Genomic DNA, 17,450 nt, shown 5'->3' with positions numbered 1-17,450 from the left:
TTTAAAGCCGATTTACTGTTAAAAATGCTTTTACTGCTCCTTAATTTAACCGTTATCGCTCCGTGCAGATTGCTCGGTGTTACTACACATTAAAGGTCACTCATTTTTGCGATGCACCAGCTATGTGTGAACACATCTCCTGGCGTGTAGGGGTGGGAAGACTGTGTGTGGGCAGCTGGACATCAATGCTGCTACACACACACGCCTGCACTGGCAGTATTTTCTCTCTCATTTGCAGCATCCTACAACCCCAGGTCCAAAAAAATACCAGAAGCTGCCGGTGCTACCCCTCAGCCTCGCAGTAGATAAACCCCGGGACAGGGTTACGACTACCCATCAACTTTTTACTGCTGAGGGGTAAGAAGTTGGGTTGTTTTTTCAAATGTAAATAAAAACAGATCTGTATCTGTAAATCTCATATAACATATTTAATTCACATTAGCTCCCTTTGAATTTGATGACTGCACGACATGACTAAAAAAGTTGGGACAGGGACAAAAAAAAAAAAAAAAAAAAAAAAAAAAAAAAAGGCTGGATAAGTAATTGATCAAAGGAGCTTGCAAAGAAAAGCGTCTGGACTTCTTTAAGTTGCTTGAAGACGTTTCACCTCTCATCCGAGAAGCTTCTTCAGTTCTAAGGTCAAATGGTGGAGAGTCCCAGATGTAAACCTAGTGGGAGTGACCCCCCACAGAGGGACAAAAGGACCCCCTGATGATCCTCTAATTGCCTGAGCCAAGGTGGGAAACTGGGCGTGGGTCCCAATCAACCCGAACACACCCGAAACTCTGGCTGATTGGGACCCACGCCCAGTTTTGCAAGCTCCTTTGACTACGATGACCTGGATGACTGAGAACCTTCACAGACACAAGTAATTGATACTAAAAATAAACAGCTGGAGAAACATTTTGGAACTAATTAATTGGCAACAAGTCAGTGTGACATGACTGGGTATAAAAAGCATCTTAGAGAGGCAGCGTTTCTCAGGAGTAAAGATTTGGAGAGGATCACCAATAAAAAAAATTAAAAAAAACTTCTACAAATGTGAAATCATTTCACAGTAATGTTCCTGAGTGCAGAATTCTGTAGACCTAGAATAACTCATCATAATACCATCAAAAGATTCAGAGAATCTGGAGAAATCTCTGTTAGCAAGGGAGGAAGGCAAAAATCTGTATTTCGCACTAACGATCTTTGGTCAGCCATGATTCTGTCATGGAAATCACTGCAAGGGCTCAGGAACGCTTTCAGACCGTGCCATCCACAAACGCATCATGCAAAAAAAGGAGCCATATGTAAACATGCTACAGATACGCTCATCATTTAAAACGAACTGAGGCAAAGTGGAAAACTGTGCCGTGCTCAGACGACTGGAAATTTGAAATGAATTTTGGAAAACATGGATGTCCTCCGGAGTAAAGAGGAGAGAGATCATCTGGTTTGTTATCAGAACTCAATTCAAAAGCATGCATTGCTGATGGTATGGGGGTACATTAGTGCCTATGGAACTGACTGTTTATGCAGCTAGAAAGGGTCCATGAGTGCTGAAAGGTATATACTCACTCCCATCCAGATGATGTCTTTTTCAGGCTTTTGAGGCTCTATTACCCCAGCAGGGCTTCATAGTAGAAGAGTCCGGGTGCTGAATTGGCCTGTCTGTGATTCAAACCTTTCACAAACTGAAAATGTTTGGTGCATCATGAAATAAAAAATACAACAAAGAAGCTGCTGAACAGCTAAAATCCTATATTAGACAAAAAAGTCCATCAGCTGGTCTCTTCAGTTTCCAGGCTGCTGTTAAAAGAACGGGGATGCTACACAGAGGTACACATGTCCCTGTCACAACTTTTTAGAGATTAATCATTCTGTTTTATTTTACATTGTCCCAGCCTTTTTCAAATTGGGCTTGTACTTCATCGACACAGCCTGAGGTAAGTCCTCATTAAAAAAAAGCCCTTGAGAGGTATGCTTGTTCTAAACAAAGCTAAGCTTGTCCTTGACCTGCGGACATGACTTATAAAAGCAGAGGTTTGCCCAGCCCGAAGCAGGCAAATGTCAGTCAGTTAAAGTCAAAGAGGTTGATCACAGCAGGCTATAACAGGGTGGCAGCTGTCACTCTCTTTAAGTATGAGTAAAGTTCATCATCTGTTGTCAATTATCTGTTAATATATTTCTGATAAATTAATACCCACCATTTAATTATTTTAGTTTTGATTACTGAAAGGAAGAAACTGGTCTTTGGAGAGACATCAGAAGGCCTTTAGCCTGCTAGCCTCAGTGTGGGTGTGAAACCGTTCCGGTGTGATTGACAACTAAGCTGGCAGGAGCATAGGTGTAAACTAACTTCCGCTACAAACTGTAGCTCACAAGCTGAGAACAGACAGAGGTTTGTTAGCACTGATACTGAAGGAACAAACCAACAGCAGCAGGAAGAGGAACCTTTCAAACAACTTCCTGCTATTCCACCAAATAAACCAGGGTCCAAATAAAGCTTTATTAAACACAGTGGTTTAAAACTATTTGGATTTTTGCACGTTCAGCTGAACATATCACACCGGCTCCCTGTACTGCAAAGAATTAGCTTTAAAATACTATTATTAGCATTTAAAGCTCTTTAAGGAAGTGAAGAGAATTTGGTTGGAAACACAGGATTAGTTTTTATTACACCTTACAGTGGAGGGAGTGCCGCCACATGGGCGCCAACCGTTCACACATATTTTAACCACACAGGAAAATTCTAATATTTTGGGACAATATATGTTTTAAAGAAGGACCCAGGGTATGAAAACGTTAAAGGTGCCATTGTATTGTACCTTGGGCTAATAAAAGAAAGTGTTGTTAAAAAATGAATGGTATATGTTAAAATATTACAAATTTTTGGTAAAAAAAAAAAAAAAAAAAGGAGACGGACAGAACTGGAGTAAACATGATGCTTCCCATCTTAATGATGACCATGACTTTCACACCAAGATTTTACGGGGAAATGGATTTCCTATACCTGAGATGAAGAGGACGCTGGCTTCCTGCAACTTGGATGGTTATAGAAGTTTGGGACATTTGCGATCTTCCACGTGACCTTTTTCTTCTCTTTCTCTTGTAAAGATGTTAAGAGTTACTAATTTCCTCACTGAGTTATTATAGTTTTGTATTTTCTCATTTTCATTTTGTTTGACTTTTTGCTTTTATGTTTAGTTTACTTTAGTTTGTTTCCAGAACCGGTTTAAGTTTAGTTTCTCTTAGATTCAGTGTTAGTTTTAGTCATTTTAAATTATTACCATTAAATGGACAGCATATGTCAGAGGCAAGATTTAGGAAAATCAGTGCAGGTATTATGACCCACAGCCTTGTAGACATCCAAAGTCTCAATAAATGCATCCATCAAAACCTCATCAGACAAGTTGAAATAAGATTTATACCAAACTCACAAATACTAAAACTTCCTCTATATTTTTTCATTTCGGTTATCAAAGTTCACAAAATGATTTTTCACATCAAGTTTTACTTTTTAGTTTAATTGTAGCTACCTATTATAGCCTTGATTCCTGACCTACCACCAGGAAACTATATACTTTGAGCGTCAGTGTCCGCAGCCCCATCGCCATGTTGGACCCTTGTGCATTTTGGTTGATTAAAGAAAGAAGACACACCGACAGCCACAGCGTTGGAGCAAAAGTTGAACTATTCAAATAAGAGTGCCTTGAGCGAAGTTAGCAAACAAAAAGCAAAAACTTGAGTATGGTATCGTTTGGCACCAAGGACTTTGAATGCTGTCAACTTTAAACTTTACAGGATTTGTATAGGAAACCTATGAAGTTTGCATTCGCACAGCCAACTATGGCAACTAACCATAACTAGGCAAACAATTGCGTCACTAAACAGTCATCTTGTCCTGGAGAATTACCTTCCCTAACCTAGGCATTAAGAACTACAACTATCCCCAGTTGCTACTGTGCTAATTCTTTAATTGCACTCACCTGAACTAGAAAGCTGACTACTTGGACAGAAAGTACACAAAGAAATCCTGACAAACGCTTATTGTTTGTCAGATCATTGTGTTACAAAGACTCCTAAAGGGGCCACAACCACATTGAGAGGTCCAGTTGAGGTCATTGAATGAGCTGAGGTGATACCTTCGGGGAGATAGTGGCTTAATCGGTACATCTCTCACACCCCGAATAATGAAAAAGCCTCAATACAATACAAGGAAAGTAATTTAAAATTCACCCCAACACTGTTGTCAACCATTTTGGCCATTCAGGGAACGGCATTTCTGGGACTTCAGCGCCAGCAGATGCACAAAATAAGGGTATTCTTCCTCCTACAGTTGTTATAGCAGTCCAGAAACATCTGTTTGTCTTAATTAAGCGTTATGGGGAATTCACTGTCTTGTTGCTAATGCACAAAAAGCAGAAAATGGTTGAATGTTTAACGGCTTTCGTTTTATTGCACATGAAAAACAGCTATCTGACTAAAGCATTTACTGATACAAACAAAATTAGACCGCAAGTCCTCAAGAATGAAGAAAATAATGCTTCTTCTCAGTGCCAGTTATTTAGATAAATATCATCTTGATTAATACATTGATTTAAAAAAAACATCAAAATTTTTTTGTAAATTCCCAGTATAATGGGCCTGAACCACTGCAAGGCATCTACAAAGCCCTGGTTTTTCACCAGTAGGCTACATTTACTGCAAAACTTTAAGAAGAAGACAAGTTCAGTTGTCAATTAAAACAGGAATCATTGCAATGAAATCCATGTGAAGTCAAACTTTGGCTTTGACATTATACTCTGACGCATTTACGCCAAACATATTGTGGCGTTATATAATAACTGAGGCGCAGGCAGTCCTAAACTGTAAAGGTTAGTGCTAAATAAAGGTTAGGAAAGAAGAGAACTGTCTGTGATGTGAGGCAGGTGATTTGTGGCTATCAGACGCTCGTCATGGAGTCATACAGTACATGTGCACAGCGGCTCGTCACACGTTGTGGTTTATCCTTTAATAAAGCCGTCAACGGCAGCTCCTCTCTCACCGCCCACTCTTCTATAACAGTGTGTGTGCTTGTGTGCAGGAGGAAGCCGGATCCTGCCCCCTGGTTCTTTACAGCTGTGGGAGACGTTTCTGTTTAATGAGGTATAGAAAGGCTTTCCCCTCAATTACTATCTATCAGCTGCGTGTGTGTGTGTGTGAGAGAGAGAAGGGGTTATTTAACTCCCCCTCTTCCTGCTCTTCAAGTCATCATCAATTCATCAACATTCAGCACAAACTGACAGTGATGACTGCTGCCCACTTTCTTTATTCCGGAAAAGCTAAATTGTGCCCGATGAGGCCAGATTTACATTTATTTTCGTTTTAGACAGTTATTAGACAAAGGACAGTACTTAACAGTTCATGGACGATAACAAATTTATAATTTAAAGTATTGTAATCTAGCAAGGACTCAATTTGAGGGAATTCCTTCAAAGGATCAAATGTGTGCAAATACACATGAAAACAATCAGGTGCAAACAGATCATTTCATTTGCTCTAAAAACAAAATAATCTCTTCACTGGAAATGTATGGTTGCTTAACTGTGCTACATGTAGTAACAAGAAAGAGATCAGCGGGCAGACAGCTCACCCGGAGCGTTGTGCAGAGAAACTGTCTTCAGTCGATAATCTCCTGGCAAACATGAGCATTTATTTAGGATCCTAGTTTCAACTGGTCAACTGTTCAGACCGTATGCTCTCCTAGGGAGATACAAGTCACATCATTGGCCTCTGAACACTGAGCCATCATATACACTTCGTGACATCTGAGCAATAATCAGATGTATCTCCAGCCACTTCTTCTGCAGACTGAAGTTAGCTACCTGCATTGAGGTCCTCAGAGTAGCCCTCCAGATCCCAGAGCAGAAAAAGGCAATCACCAATAGATGGAGTCCAAAATGATGGAGACAGACTCAGCAAGCTGACCTACCTCTAGGGCAGGGGTGTCCAACTCCAGGCCTCCAGGGGCGGTGTCCTGCAGGTTTTAGATATCACCCTGGGTGAAAACACCTGAATCAAATGATTAGTTCATTACCAGGCCTCTGGAGAACTTCAAGACATGTTTAGGAGGTAATGTAGCCTTTTAAATCAGCTGTGTTGGATTAAATACACATCTAAAACCTGCAGGATACCGGCCCTTGAGGCCCAGAGTTGGACACCCCTGATCTAGGGAAACACTAGAAGAGAAGAACTGTGTGACTCTGGTTAAGGTGGTTTGCTTCCCAGATCCTCCAGAATAAAGCTGCATATGAAATCTTTGTGAGTGTGGGGTTTAGTTATATTAGAAAAGCACCTTATATGCTGTACATAACAGTCTATTAACTATTTAACTGGAGTTAGCTAGTTTTCAGTGATTAAACTTTCAAAATAAGAACTAGGGGCTATACCAAAAACAAATTGCATCGCTGTTTTAAACATTGGTGGGTGCAGTGTGTTTTAAAGTACCACATTACAATAGTCACATTACATTTTTCAGTTGGTATTGTAATGATTTACTGTACTACATTCAGTAAATACATTAAAGTAATTATGAAGTTCTTCAGTTATCTTAACAGCAGGCCAAGAAAAGTATCAAAACTTGTCCTTTCCGTACTGGGCAGTCAACACAGAGCCAAGAACCTCAAGGGATGACACAGCCAAATATCTGCTGACCCCAGCCCAGCAGCCAGAGCCTGATCTTCAACTGGTAACAAAGGTGGTGACCAAGTGATGTAGACTCTGCTCCTACCTTTTTGTTTTTTACAGTAGAAATTTTGAGCAATACCCCTCCACAAAAAAGTGTGTTTATGAAAGTAGTAGAAGTAGAAAAGTGCTATATAAGAACCAGTACAATTTACCATTTACCAGTTTTGGAAGATGAAAGGATAAAAATGTATCCTAACCCTGTAAAACTAAGTTCATCATATATGATACATGAGTTTTTGATGCCTCTACATCATCAGTGTGATTTTTTTTATCCTTTAAAAACCTGATGTAGACACATGCAGTGCTACTGCGAACAATAAAATGCACAAAAATGCTGTAATTAGAAAAAAAATCAATAACCATTCCTGTTTCAAAAAATTTGAATTTTCAGGGAATTATTTCATGGTTCAGGCTTTACAGAGCTGAAATTTACTTGCGTGGTGTATGTTTAAAATGCTTGGGTGACCCGCCCAAGTAAATTATATGAGTAAGGAAACACTGCTGGCTTATTTCAATATATTTAGTTGAATAATTATCACCAGCTTAAGGCTCTGTCAGCAGCTCCACCCGCTCCAAGCTAAATGATACTTGATACTTATATCTGTGTGTAATTCTATTTAAGCAGATAGTGTGCAGGATTTTCCTTAGTTAACCACAGCCTCGCGTTTAATAATAGTGCAGCACATCAGGGGTTTTTTTTTTTACTGCTGTCTGATAGAAATGAAGTAAACATCAGCAGCTGATTATTTTTGTTTAGTATCTCTACTTATATAAAGATACTGAATACTAAATTACAGGTTCCAAATTATAGTTTGGACACATTTCTGGACAAGAGTAGTTTAAAAAAGCAACTTTACAAATATTACCCAGTCTGTTTGTGTGTGTGTGTTTCCCGCTAATATCTGTAGATATTTCAACAAATGTATCAATTATCTACAAAAATCAGATGTGACTCCCAGCTGCCTGGAGGAAAATGGATTAATACACACACACAAGCTCTGTCCACACCTCCAATCACGTTCTAGCACACCAAGTGCTTCACCCACCCCCTATTAACGCACACATTCACACGCAGAGGGGATCTCTCTCTTTTTGCACAAGTCTATTATTAGCTGTTCAACCCAGAGACAAACTAATGACACGTTGGGATGAATCACCAGAGCTGCTGCCTCCGACTATCATTACACTCACAGCAGAGCTACTGTAGAGACATCCATGTAGGATGCTGGCCACCACAAATATAAACACACTCATACCATTAGTCTGCTTCAACTGCTACAGCTTCTCGTCCATTAGCGTCCGAAGCCCACGTGTCTGCAGGTACAAATCTAGATTCAGCAAATACCCACTGTTTTATTTCATATCAAATCCATCTGAGGATTTAACCTCATTACTGTGTCGATGGCTTGACAGATTCATATCCTAAAATTTTTTGTCAATAACCCCTGCAAAGCTTTTTAGCATCTCTCAGCCTCAATGCTCAGACCGATCAGGTATCAGCCAAACTCCACACTCAGCACGTATTCTCTGTAAATATCTTCATTACATTACAGTTCAGTTACATGATCAGTCAGTTCTAACAGCCACAGCAGAGCCTCCTGTTACCGTGCATTAAAATTATCCAGGCAGTGAGGTATATAAACAGCTTCCATCTGGGAAAGGAGATTTCTTTTGCATTGCAGAGAAAAATAAGAGGCGCGCATGCACCATAAGAAGTTCAAATCCGCCCCAAGGCCTTTCTTGATTCCTCTCCCCATTGTCCTATAAAATTAAGCCTAAACAATTTTAACTGTTTTACAGTGCTTTGCTCATAAATTTTTCTTAAACTAGTTTCGGGTGACCTGTTCCAAAGGGTCATCGTCTTCTGATGACCAATACCATCACCAACAGGTTGGCAGAGGAAGCACAGGTAGGCATGCTACCTCAGGCCTAGAGACTGGTCACCAATGGTCACGAGCTGCTGGTGGAAAAATTGTTTGAAAGACCTCCTTGCAATAATTTTGGTCACTAGCAGGTTGCCACGGGCAATGATTTGTCTACAACCCCCTGCTAGTTATTGTCCAAGCAGTACTGAAACTCTGAAAAGTGCGACTCGAATGGAAATCGCCTACAAAATAAGTCAAGCCTATTCTAACACGTTATGGCGGAACTTTTACTTTGAAGGCAAATGTCCTCTATTTCTGGTTTTCAAGTAAAGAGAATTCAGTCAAACAAATCGCATGGAGGTCTTTGATGCAGCACAATCTTTAGCGTTTGACGGCAACCTCAAAATAATTCACTCACAAACCAATTGGGGACTACGTATTTTTCCCTTGTGACCAGATGATCATTCAAACCGGACTCTGCCTAAGGTTGTGCTTCCAACCCTTCATGTTTGCCCCGAACACAAAAAAGACAACACTGCTCTCTCTCAGCAGCACATACGTGTGCTGACACTGTTGCCTCACAGTAAGAAGGTTCCCGGTTTGAGGAGTTTGCATGTTCTCCATGTGCCTGCGTGGCTTCCTCCCAGGTTATCTCGGGATTCTAATGTGGCTGTGAATGTGAGGAAGATAAAGTGCAGTATGACTGTATAGCTAGATGTAGTCTAAATTGCTTTGAGGAGTCACTAAGACTAGAAAACCTCTATAAATTAGAGAGATGAGAGACGTCTTTGCATGGTTACCTGTTCTTTGCACGATTTAGCCTGCCGTGATAAGTGGACGGATATCAGCCGAGCATCTTAAATGGTATCAACTTATAGCATCTCCCTTGCTCTTTACTTTTTTCATTTTAGATCTCGAGATCTACAAGCATTAATCGTATCTGGAGATGGCTACATGAAACTACAGCGAGGCAGACTCAACTTGTTATCAGTCCTGTTATAATAATAATGTTAAACTGATGAGTTAGCAGGGAAATGAGCAAATTGCCCATCACCTCGACCCCGTGAGGACGTTGTCCATTCACACAAACCCAATTTAAACCATAAGGTGATGATTATCACATACATACCATGACATACATAAAGAAACATACATGACATACAAAAAAAAACAAGATTCAAGAGAGCCCAAATTATATCACAGCACAATACAACCCATTGATCTCATTTAAGAGGAAAGATAGCTGCTACATATATTAACACAGCTACTTTTGGCTGCTTATTTGGTTAGCACTGGGGATAACCCCATGGAAATGTAAAAGAGGAACTCAGGGTCAGAAAAATAGTTTTTCCGGTTCTACCCATTATTCCAAACAGCCAGAGCAGGAAGCTGTTTTCAGCTTTCCTTCCCCGCGTCCCTTTACGCTCATTTAATTCTTTTACTGCATCCCTATAAAAGCAAAAGACCAAGACCCTGTGTTAAACTGAAAAGGGATTTTATGTTATAGTTAATGTTTATTTATTTATTTTGCAAAGTAAACTATAAAACTCGGCTCCACATTCTGCTATAAAATGTCCTTCCCACTGATCTGAACACACTGTCCTCAGACAACCAGAAATTAAGGACATGCCAACTCAAACAAGTAAAACTAAGGAGCTAAATAATACAGTGAGAGTGGACCAGGCATACTGATTGGCCATGTTGTTGTCTGAAGCACTGTTATCAAACTTCACATACAAAGACGCTTGATTGAAACATGATTAATCTGCTGCTGTTCCTGCCTGCTGTACTCAGACTGACCATTGTTACTCTAAGCAAGAGGATACCTGGGTTGCTACAATGATAAGTGCTGTAAATTATGTAAAAAAACAAAAACAAATAATACACGCAGCTAATACTTCTGCATTTCCACTCGCAGCCTTAATGCACAAAGAGCCCAGCTTTAAGAGCTTGCAGCCAAGGTTAATGGGCGCTTAAGTGATACATTAGATCGTGTATCGGGTCTGAATTGGAGGTGATACGTGATCTATGTGTTGCCTGTTTCTCCTGTACCTGCAGGACTGCCTCCAGCCTAATACTGAGGGAGCTCATTTTACATGTTAAAACACTTTAAACCAGACGGCACTTAAATCTGCAAGATCGGCTGCTAAAGTGATGAACTTTCCTGGTTGGATTCAAGTAAAATAACAGATTTTAAACAAGTTGAGGAAACAACACTGACACATCATCCACTTTTTAGTTTGAGCTGTAAGTTTTTCTGATCCCTTTGCAAATGTGATTCACTCTCTTTTTTGCTATAATTTTGGTTTCAACCATCTCATAACGCGTTCTGTTCATTTTGATCTGATGAAAGTTTAGACCGTTTTTGTGTTAATTCCCGATATAAAATGGAAGGACCTACTTCTGGGACTGAAAAGTGAGGCTTTAACCTGAACTCTTTCCCTTCAGGCGGAAACTTCTCTGGCTGTAAACGGTTGTATGGAAATCTATGGGAAACCGACCCTTTAGCTCCGTTGATCTATGAGCTTATAGTCTCAGTCATTAGTTTTAAGTATTATTCAACACAAGATGATGTTTTTTCTGTCAATTATTGTCCCAATATGGTCAAAAATTAAGATACAATGGAGATGACACTGGAGAAAATGCTCTGCTCAGGCTCATACACTGCAGGGCTCTAGTTTTAATAGAAAACTACATCATGAAAACTGTGACGTTTCACCAAATCTGTTTTGTGCAGCCAAAATGTTTCTGGCAGAAAACGCTCATCTCTAGGCTTCAAAACGGGACTTCAGAAACCGATTGGAGTGAGGTCACAGTAGCTATGTCCCATCTTTTATACTGTCTCTGTCAACTACTGCTACCGTCTTCAAGCACAAGCGCTTTTTATCATTTTGCTAGTGCGATAAAACAGTCAAACTGGAGCCCTGCAGCGTGCATGCTGCTCATTTCATTTTCAATATTTATCATATTTGGCTTGTTGTCGTCCCAGCAATAGTATGGTTTGATGTGTATCTATGTGTATTTTTCTAGTTTTTTACCATCTCTGATATACAGCTTGTTTTTGTTGGTTTGTTCAGAGGCCGTGCTCTCTTGCAAGAACTCTCCTTGAGGCACAACTTCTGAGAGTGAGCACCCACTCGTCACTGCATGTGAGAAAAACAGTGAGACGGATATTATTGTTTCCAACTTTCTCCCTGACTGATTATTTTACTTGTAAATATTGCCAAATGGTCTGGACAGAACGAGTTTAAGAGCTTTTCTCTGAAAACAGCTGCAGCAGCCCAACACAGCACAATGTGAGCAATAAGAGCGACATAAAACATACCTAAATCACATAAAACTGAGCCGAAAATCAGATTCATCCAATCATTCACTGATTCAACCCATTCAGTGCACAGTAATTTAAAAATGTAGTGAAACATTGGGGTTTAAACATCTTCTCTGCTAAGTCTAACTAGTTATAATAATAAGTTCATTGAGGTTTGGGGGGGAAATTGTGGATTTTATTGAAGCAAACCCGAGTAGCATGTGAATTTGAAATAGTAAATGAAAGGTCGTCTCTACAGTTAAATGTTTTATTGACCCATCCATCAACCCGGGCTGCTTCACACGTCCAACTGTTAGTAAATTTTATGGCTCTGCAGTAAATTACTCCCACTTCTGCTCCCAACTGACCAGCGTCATGGCTTCTAAACATATAGTTTTGCTCCGCTGGCTGAAATGACTGATGCTTTTGTTTATCTTGGAGAGCCGATCTGGGATATTCATGTTTCCCAGAAGACGAGTCCTCTGGGTTTTTGGGAACCAACTGGCTTTTCCTTAAGCAGTATATATTAATTAATAATTTAACGCCTCCAACATTTTGCCTTGGGTATATAAGATGGGAGAAATAAATGGCCCTGTTTGACCTTCATACAGTAGCTCCTCAAATCTGTCTCCCTTGAAAATATAGTGTTACATGGAGAGTGGCCAATGAGTGATTCATTGCCTCTAACAAGCCAAATGTACAACAAAGTGCCTCTGCCAGAAAACAGAGACAGTGGGATATTTTACAAAGTAAGCCTGTGCATTGAGCTGCAGTTATTTTGGTAGGCTTGGCTAAAGGATGCTTCACACATCCAGATTGGACGGACTCTTATTTTTAAAATGACTGCCACAACTTTAGCTTTTCACTCGAATCCGATCAGCAGTAACTCTCACACGATGAATCACACAGAGCTGCGCAAAAATATTACTACAGTACATATAAAACACCCACATCTTGCAGCCATGCTTCTGCCTTGTTTCACCTTCACACCTGTTTCAGAGGGCATGAAGTTTCCGAGGGCTGTAGTAAAACGAAGTTCAAGCAATAACAGCATCTAAGACTAATATCATTCTCCAAATGGCCTAGTTCACTGTTATATTACCATTTATATATTACAGATGAACAAACATGCTGTGTGGCAGTTGGCTAAAATGTTTTTTCACACCTACTTTTACTTTTTGGTTTAGCTTTAGTTATAAAAACACAGTCTTATGTAATAATCTTGGTGTGCAGCAATTATTTTGCATTATTATTGATAGTATTTTAATTCATTTATATCATCAAAGAATTATTACAAAGTTAAGAAACAGATAAAGAGGCAATGTGGAATACCTTTTGATTAAAGATTGGGATATTTTCCAGGGTTGTCTTAAGCAAGGTGCCTGAATTGGTAACTAGTCCACTGAAAGATTAGGTGTGCTACTTTTTACTAGTAAGCTGTCGGGTTAAAGATCAACTAATGTCCAATTTCATCACATCAGACATTTGTACTTTCATATGCAGCTCTGTCAGCTCTGAAATCGGTTGAATACAACCAAGAATGTATGAACTAACAGTCACTTCTATAGAAACCCATCAGATTCAAACTCTTGCTTCGGGCCTCAACTTTCTGCTTCCTTGGAGTGGTTTGGCACCAGGTGGTGAGGGTGGAAGCTCACGTTCACCCAGCTGAAAGCTCAGACTTGTGAGTCAGAGCGAAGTCACACATCTTTGGATTAAAGTATGAAGCGCATTAGCGAGTAGACTCCTAATGTGCAGTATGAACTGGAGGAATCATCACAGAAAACCAAACCTGTTTTAGTGTCCATATGGGCAGCTAGATAAAATATATGATGTGTGATTTCGGGCTTTCCAAGACTAAAGATAAGCATGCTGAAATTTTCCTGGCAATGTCTTTGGTCGCTCATACGATCAAAGATGGCTGCTGTTGATCCACTAACCAGCCAAGCAATAGGAAACGTGCATATCTACAGTGCAAATCTGAAATTTTAACAAAGATTGTGTGATGTCTCCTCCCTGTGTATTCCACCTCTGTATTATCACGATGCAGGAGGGAGGATAGTGCAGACGTGCATCTCCGTAGGTGATATCATCGTACAGGCGACATGTTTTGTCGTATCCAGGTTTATAAAGTACACGAAGCACAGTGTGAAGTGCAGTGACTGCTTAAGGCCTCAATCACAGTAGAGGAAAAAATAGATCATCAACCTCCGTGTGACCACAAAAAAAACATGGTTGGTGAGCGATTGCATTTAAATGGTTTCCCAGACGTTGAGGTTGTGAAGCTCCCTCAACGTCTTGTCGAAGGTAAGTGTGCAACAAGCTTGGAGTAAACTTGGGTTGTGTTCCCTTTTGTGACTTTAGCTGAACCCGGCAACACCAAGAGATTTTGAGACTTGAGACTTGTGCTGTAATGTTGAGAAAAATTCTACTTTTTGAGTTTTCAAATATGTTGCTAAATTTAAAAATTCTGGCCGCTTTTGAAGTTCTACACAAAACTAAGGGAGAAGCTGATCGTTGTGGGGAGTGATCACGTGGTCCAATAATCACCTTGGCTGTTTTGTTTTATTAATAAGTGTAAGGCAAAACTGCTGCTTAGATTAAAATTTGATTAATTGCACAGTTTTACTAAAGGCTAATCAAAACTCTGTAAGCCCACCTTATGGTTGATCAGTTGCTGAAAGATCAGGCACGCCTACTGTGAAGCGTTGAAACAGTGGGTTAAAAAAAATATATATATATATCTGCAATACAGTCCCAATCACTTGTTTGTGATTGGATCGTGAGCGACAATCTTTAAACATTACAGCTTTCACTAGATTAGCATTCACTGTGGGTATCAAAGTATCACGAAAAGATGGAAGTGTGATGTGACATTGCAAAAGATGAATGTAGATGAACGGTTAAAAAAGTGGCATCATGAAGCCTCAAACTTAGTATTTTCACTATCGTCATCTTGATATTTGATACAAAATGTGACGAAAGGATCAGTCCGAAGGGAAAACAAAGACACTGCATTCTCATTGGCTGGATTTTTATGCTGGATGATCCTCCTTTCTAACTCTAATAATAACTATATTTTACAAAATTGACTTCATGTTTTAATCTATGACCTTAAACTAGTGATTGGGCCTAGGAAGTCATCAGGACGGCATTTACTGAGGTCATGGATCATAGGAGCCCACAGTCAATTTCCCATAGACTTCTATAATCTGGACTTCTTTTTGGAACCACATGAGTCGCCCCCTGTTGGTCATTATAAATACTGATTTAAGGTTAAAGGCACTTCTATCTTTCATGCTTTCTTTGGTTATTGTGGAGGTTTCTCAAATACAGAAGACATTAAAAAAAAAGCTCAATAAATTTAGAGTGGGTAGTAGCTAATTCCTCCTCTATTGTGCATCTCAGTTTGGAAACCTTTACACTCAGTGGTTATGTATTGTACCTGCTAATAACTTGTTAGCTCCTGCTCTTTGAATATTTAAAACCATCAGGCACAGGCACGCCAGCCGATGCAGCTGCTCCTAAAGAGCATGAGTTAAACAGAAAAATCTACAGGTTTTTTCATACTGTTCCCACTCTTTGTCCTTTGGGGTTAACCTGCATGTGAAGACAGGGAGAGGGAGGAGGTGGCAAGCTGCGCTAGATGTTAAGTGCTGAACGGTCAGTGACCTTGTATCCGCCAGCCAAACAAACCTGGACATTGCGATAGAGACAGCGTGAATGTGCGGTGACACTGATCTGGATGTGGCTGCTGCTGCAACAGGTTAAATACGCTCTGCAGAAAGCCCCTGTGAGCACTCCGGGCTGTGCGTGAGTTTATCTTCACCACAGCTGGAAGAGCATGCATGCAGACCGGTCGGTGCAGTCATTTTCAACATGCAACCATGCAGTCCCCTTGCCACTCGGTGCCCTAGATGAGTCCTTCCACCCTCTTCTTCCCAGCACAGTTTCTGCACCTATTTTGGATTCAAAAACCAGGCCAGGCAGCAGAGCTCAGGGCAGCCGTACATTTCTGTCTCAGCTTTACCGTTCATGCCAAGTTTGTTCGTGCCTCAGAAGCTGGATTGTTACTAATTTAACTGAGCAGCTGTTAAAAGCGTGCATGTTAGAGAAGAGTCCACTCATAAACATATCTGTACTTTGCTTCTTTTCCTTTCGCAATGGGATTGAGGTTGAGGTAAACAGCACACATCTGTTAAATGTCACTGATATAAATGTGGTAATCTCAGTCTGCGGCCATTCATTCAGTCTGCGACTTGGATTTTAGAGCGTAACGATTCAGGCTAATAACGTAACCGGTGGGTTATTTTTAGCCCGTGAAGATGCGCTCAGCAGTGATGGCGATGGCTTCCTCCTCCTCCTACACCACAATGACGTCGTGCTGTTACGCAAAACCAGGGGTTCACCTTTTGTGGACCTACAGCTCCGACGTAAATTTCTGGCACAAAACAGGCGCAAGTGCGCAAATAAAACACGCAGAACAACACGAACACATTCCGAGGCGAGGCGGCTTTTAACTTCTGCTTTAGCTTTAATTCCGCATCTGTAACGGCACTTGTCTAAACTTGATGCTGGCACACCCTGGTATGCCCAGAAGCAGGCGGCTGGCCGCCCGGGAGGGCAGCAGGCTTCGGGCATCCCGCTTCATCCTGCTCTGGACCCAGTCGGGGTCGCAGCTCCGCTCACCTGGCGCAGCTCTCCACAAAGTAGAAACCCACATTTCAAAAGCACGGCCACTGACATTATCTGACTATACAGAGACACGGAAATGACAGCATGCCACGAACAAAAAGTGGACACTTAACTATTTGTAGAGGTGCTGGAGACACAGGTCGAGGCATTCCCCCTCCACTTCGTCCTCAGACACCAGGTCCGACAAGGGGCGCATCGGCAGCGGGTCGCCCTCCTGCAGAGGCATCCTCATCTCCCGAATAAAGAGCTCCAAGAACCGTCGGAAGGTTTTCTCCTCTGCTGCGGCCATCATTTCTCATTCCTGGACAGACAGAGACAGCTCCGCCCGTCAGTACACTAACTTGCCGGGCTAAGAAGAGAAGAGTCAGTACACTAACCGAACTAGTTGGACTGACAGTGCAGTACCATACTACCTGAATAAATGTGTACTACCGGAGGAGCAGGGCCGTGGACTACCGGCGCGTCTGAAAGCAGCGGACCCGACTGGATGAGCGGACCGTGGCCTCTACGGTTACACTACAGGACGAGCTGTCACAAGCTGGACTGAGCCCCCATTCAGAGCAGAGCGGGAGCGCGCGCCGTGTTATCAGGGATTTCGGATGATCAGAGGGCGGTGACGTCAGAGAGACGACGCCAAAGCGGGGTCGCGAGCGCGCACGCAACGTTGCCTCCTGACGTCCCGAGACCTTTCTGAAGACATGCCATCACGATGAAGGTGATAGGTGTTTAAAGTAAACACGAGTGGAGGAAGGAATTCAGATATTTAACTCGAGTACAACAGTACTAACATATCACAGTCAGAATGGATTCACTACATATATATATATACACACACACAGAGCACTTTATTACAGCTTATACACTTTATTACA

General features: G+C 41.1%; 1 protein-coding gene across 3 annotated transcripts in view; it reads right to left on the bottom strand.

The window, feature by feature from the left end:
* ppm1e (protein phosphatase, Mg2+/Mn2+ dependent, 1E) overlaps positions 1-17,161 on the bottom strand; it is a 59,396-nt gene extending 42,235 nt beyond the window's left edge. The window contains exons 1-2 of one of the 3 annotated variants that reach the window (XM_085470876.1): positions 16,992-17,161; positions 16,692-16,879 (exon numbers count right to left, since the gene is read on the bottom strand). In XM_085470876.1, the coding sequence (XP_085327002.1) occupies positions 16,692-16,870 (179 nt within the window). In that variant the 5' untranslated portion in view covers positions 16,871-16,879; positions 16,992-17,161. Of the gene's footprint in view, positions 1-16,691; positions 16,928-16,991 lie in introns of all 3 variants that reach the window. The other 2 variants (XM_085470877.1, XM_085470878.1) reach the window with 2 other exon arrangements.
* Between the last annotated feature and the right edge of the window lie 289 nt (positions 17,162-17,450).

Source organism: Copadichromis virginalis, linkage group LG10, assembly GCF_057382275.1.
Source record: "Copadichromis virginalis isolate Kocher_CV1m ecotype Utaka linkage group LG10, C_Virginalis_male_GT1.1, whole genome shotgun sequence".
NCBI lineage: Eukaryota > Metazoa > Chordata > Actinopteri > Cichliformes > Cichlidae > Copadichromis > Copadichromis virginalis.
Note: the sequence above shows the minus strand (reverse complement) of the source record. Positions and strands in the feature narration are given on the sequence as shown.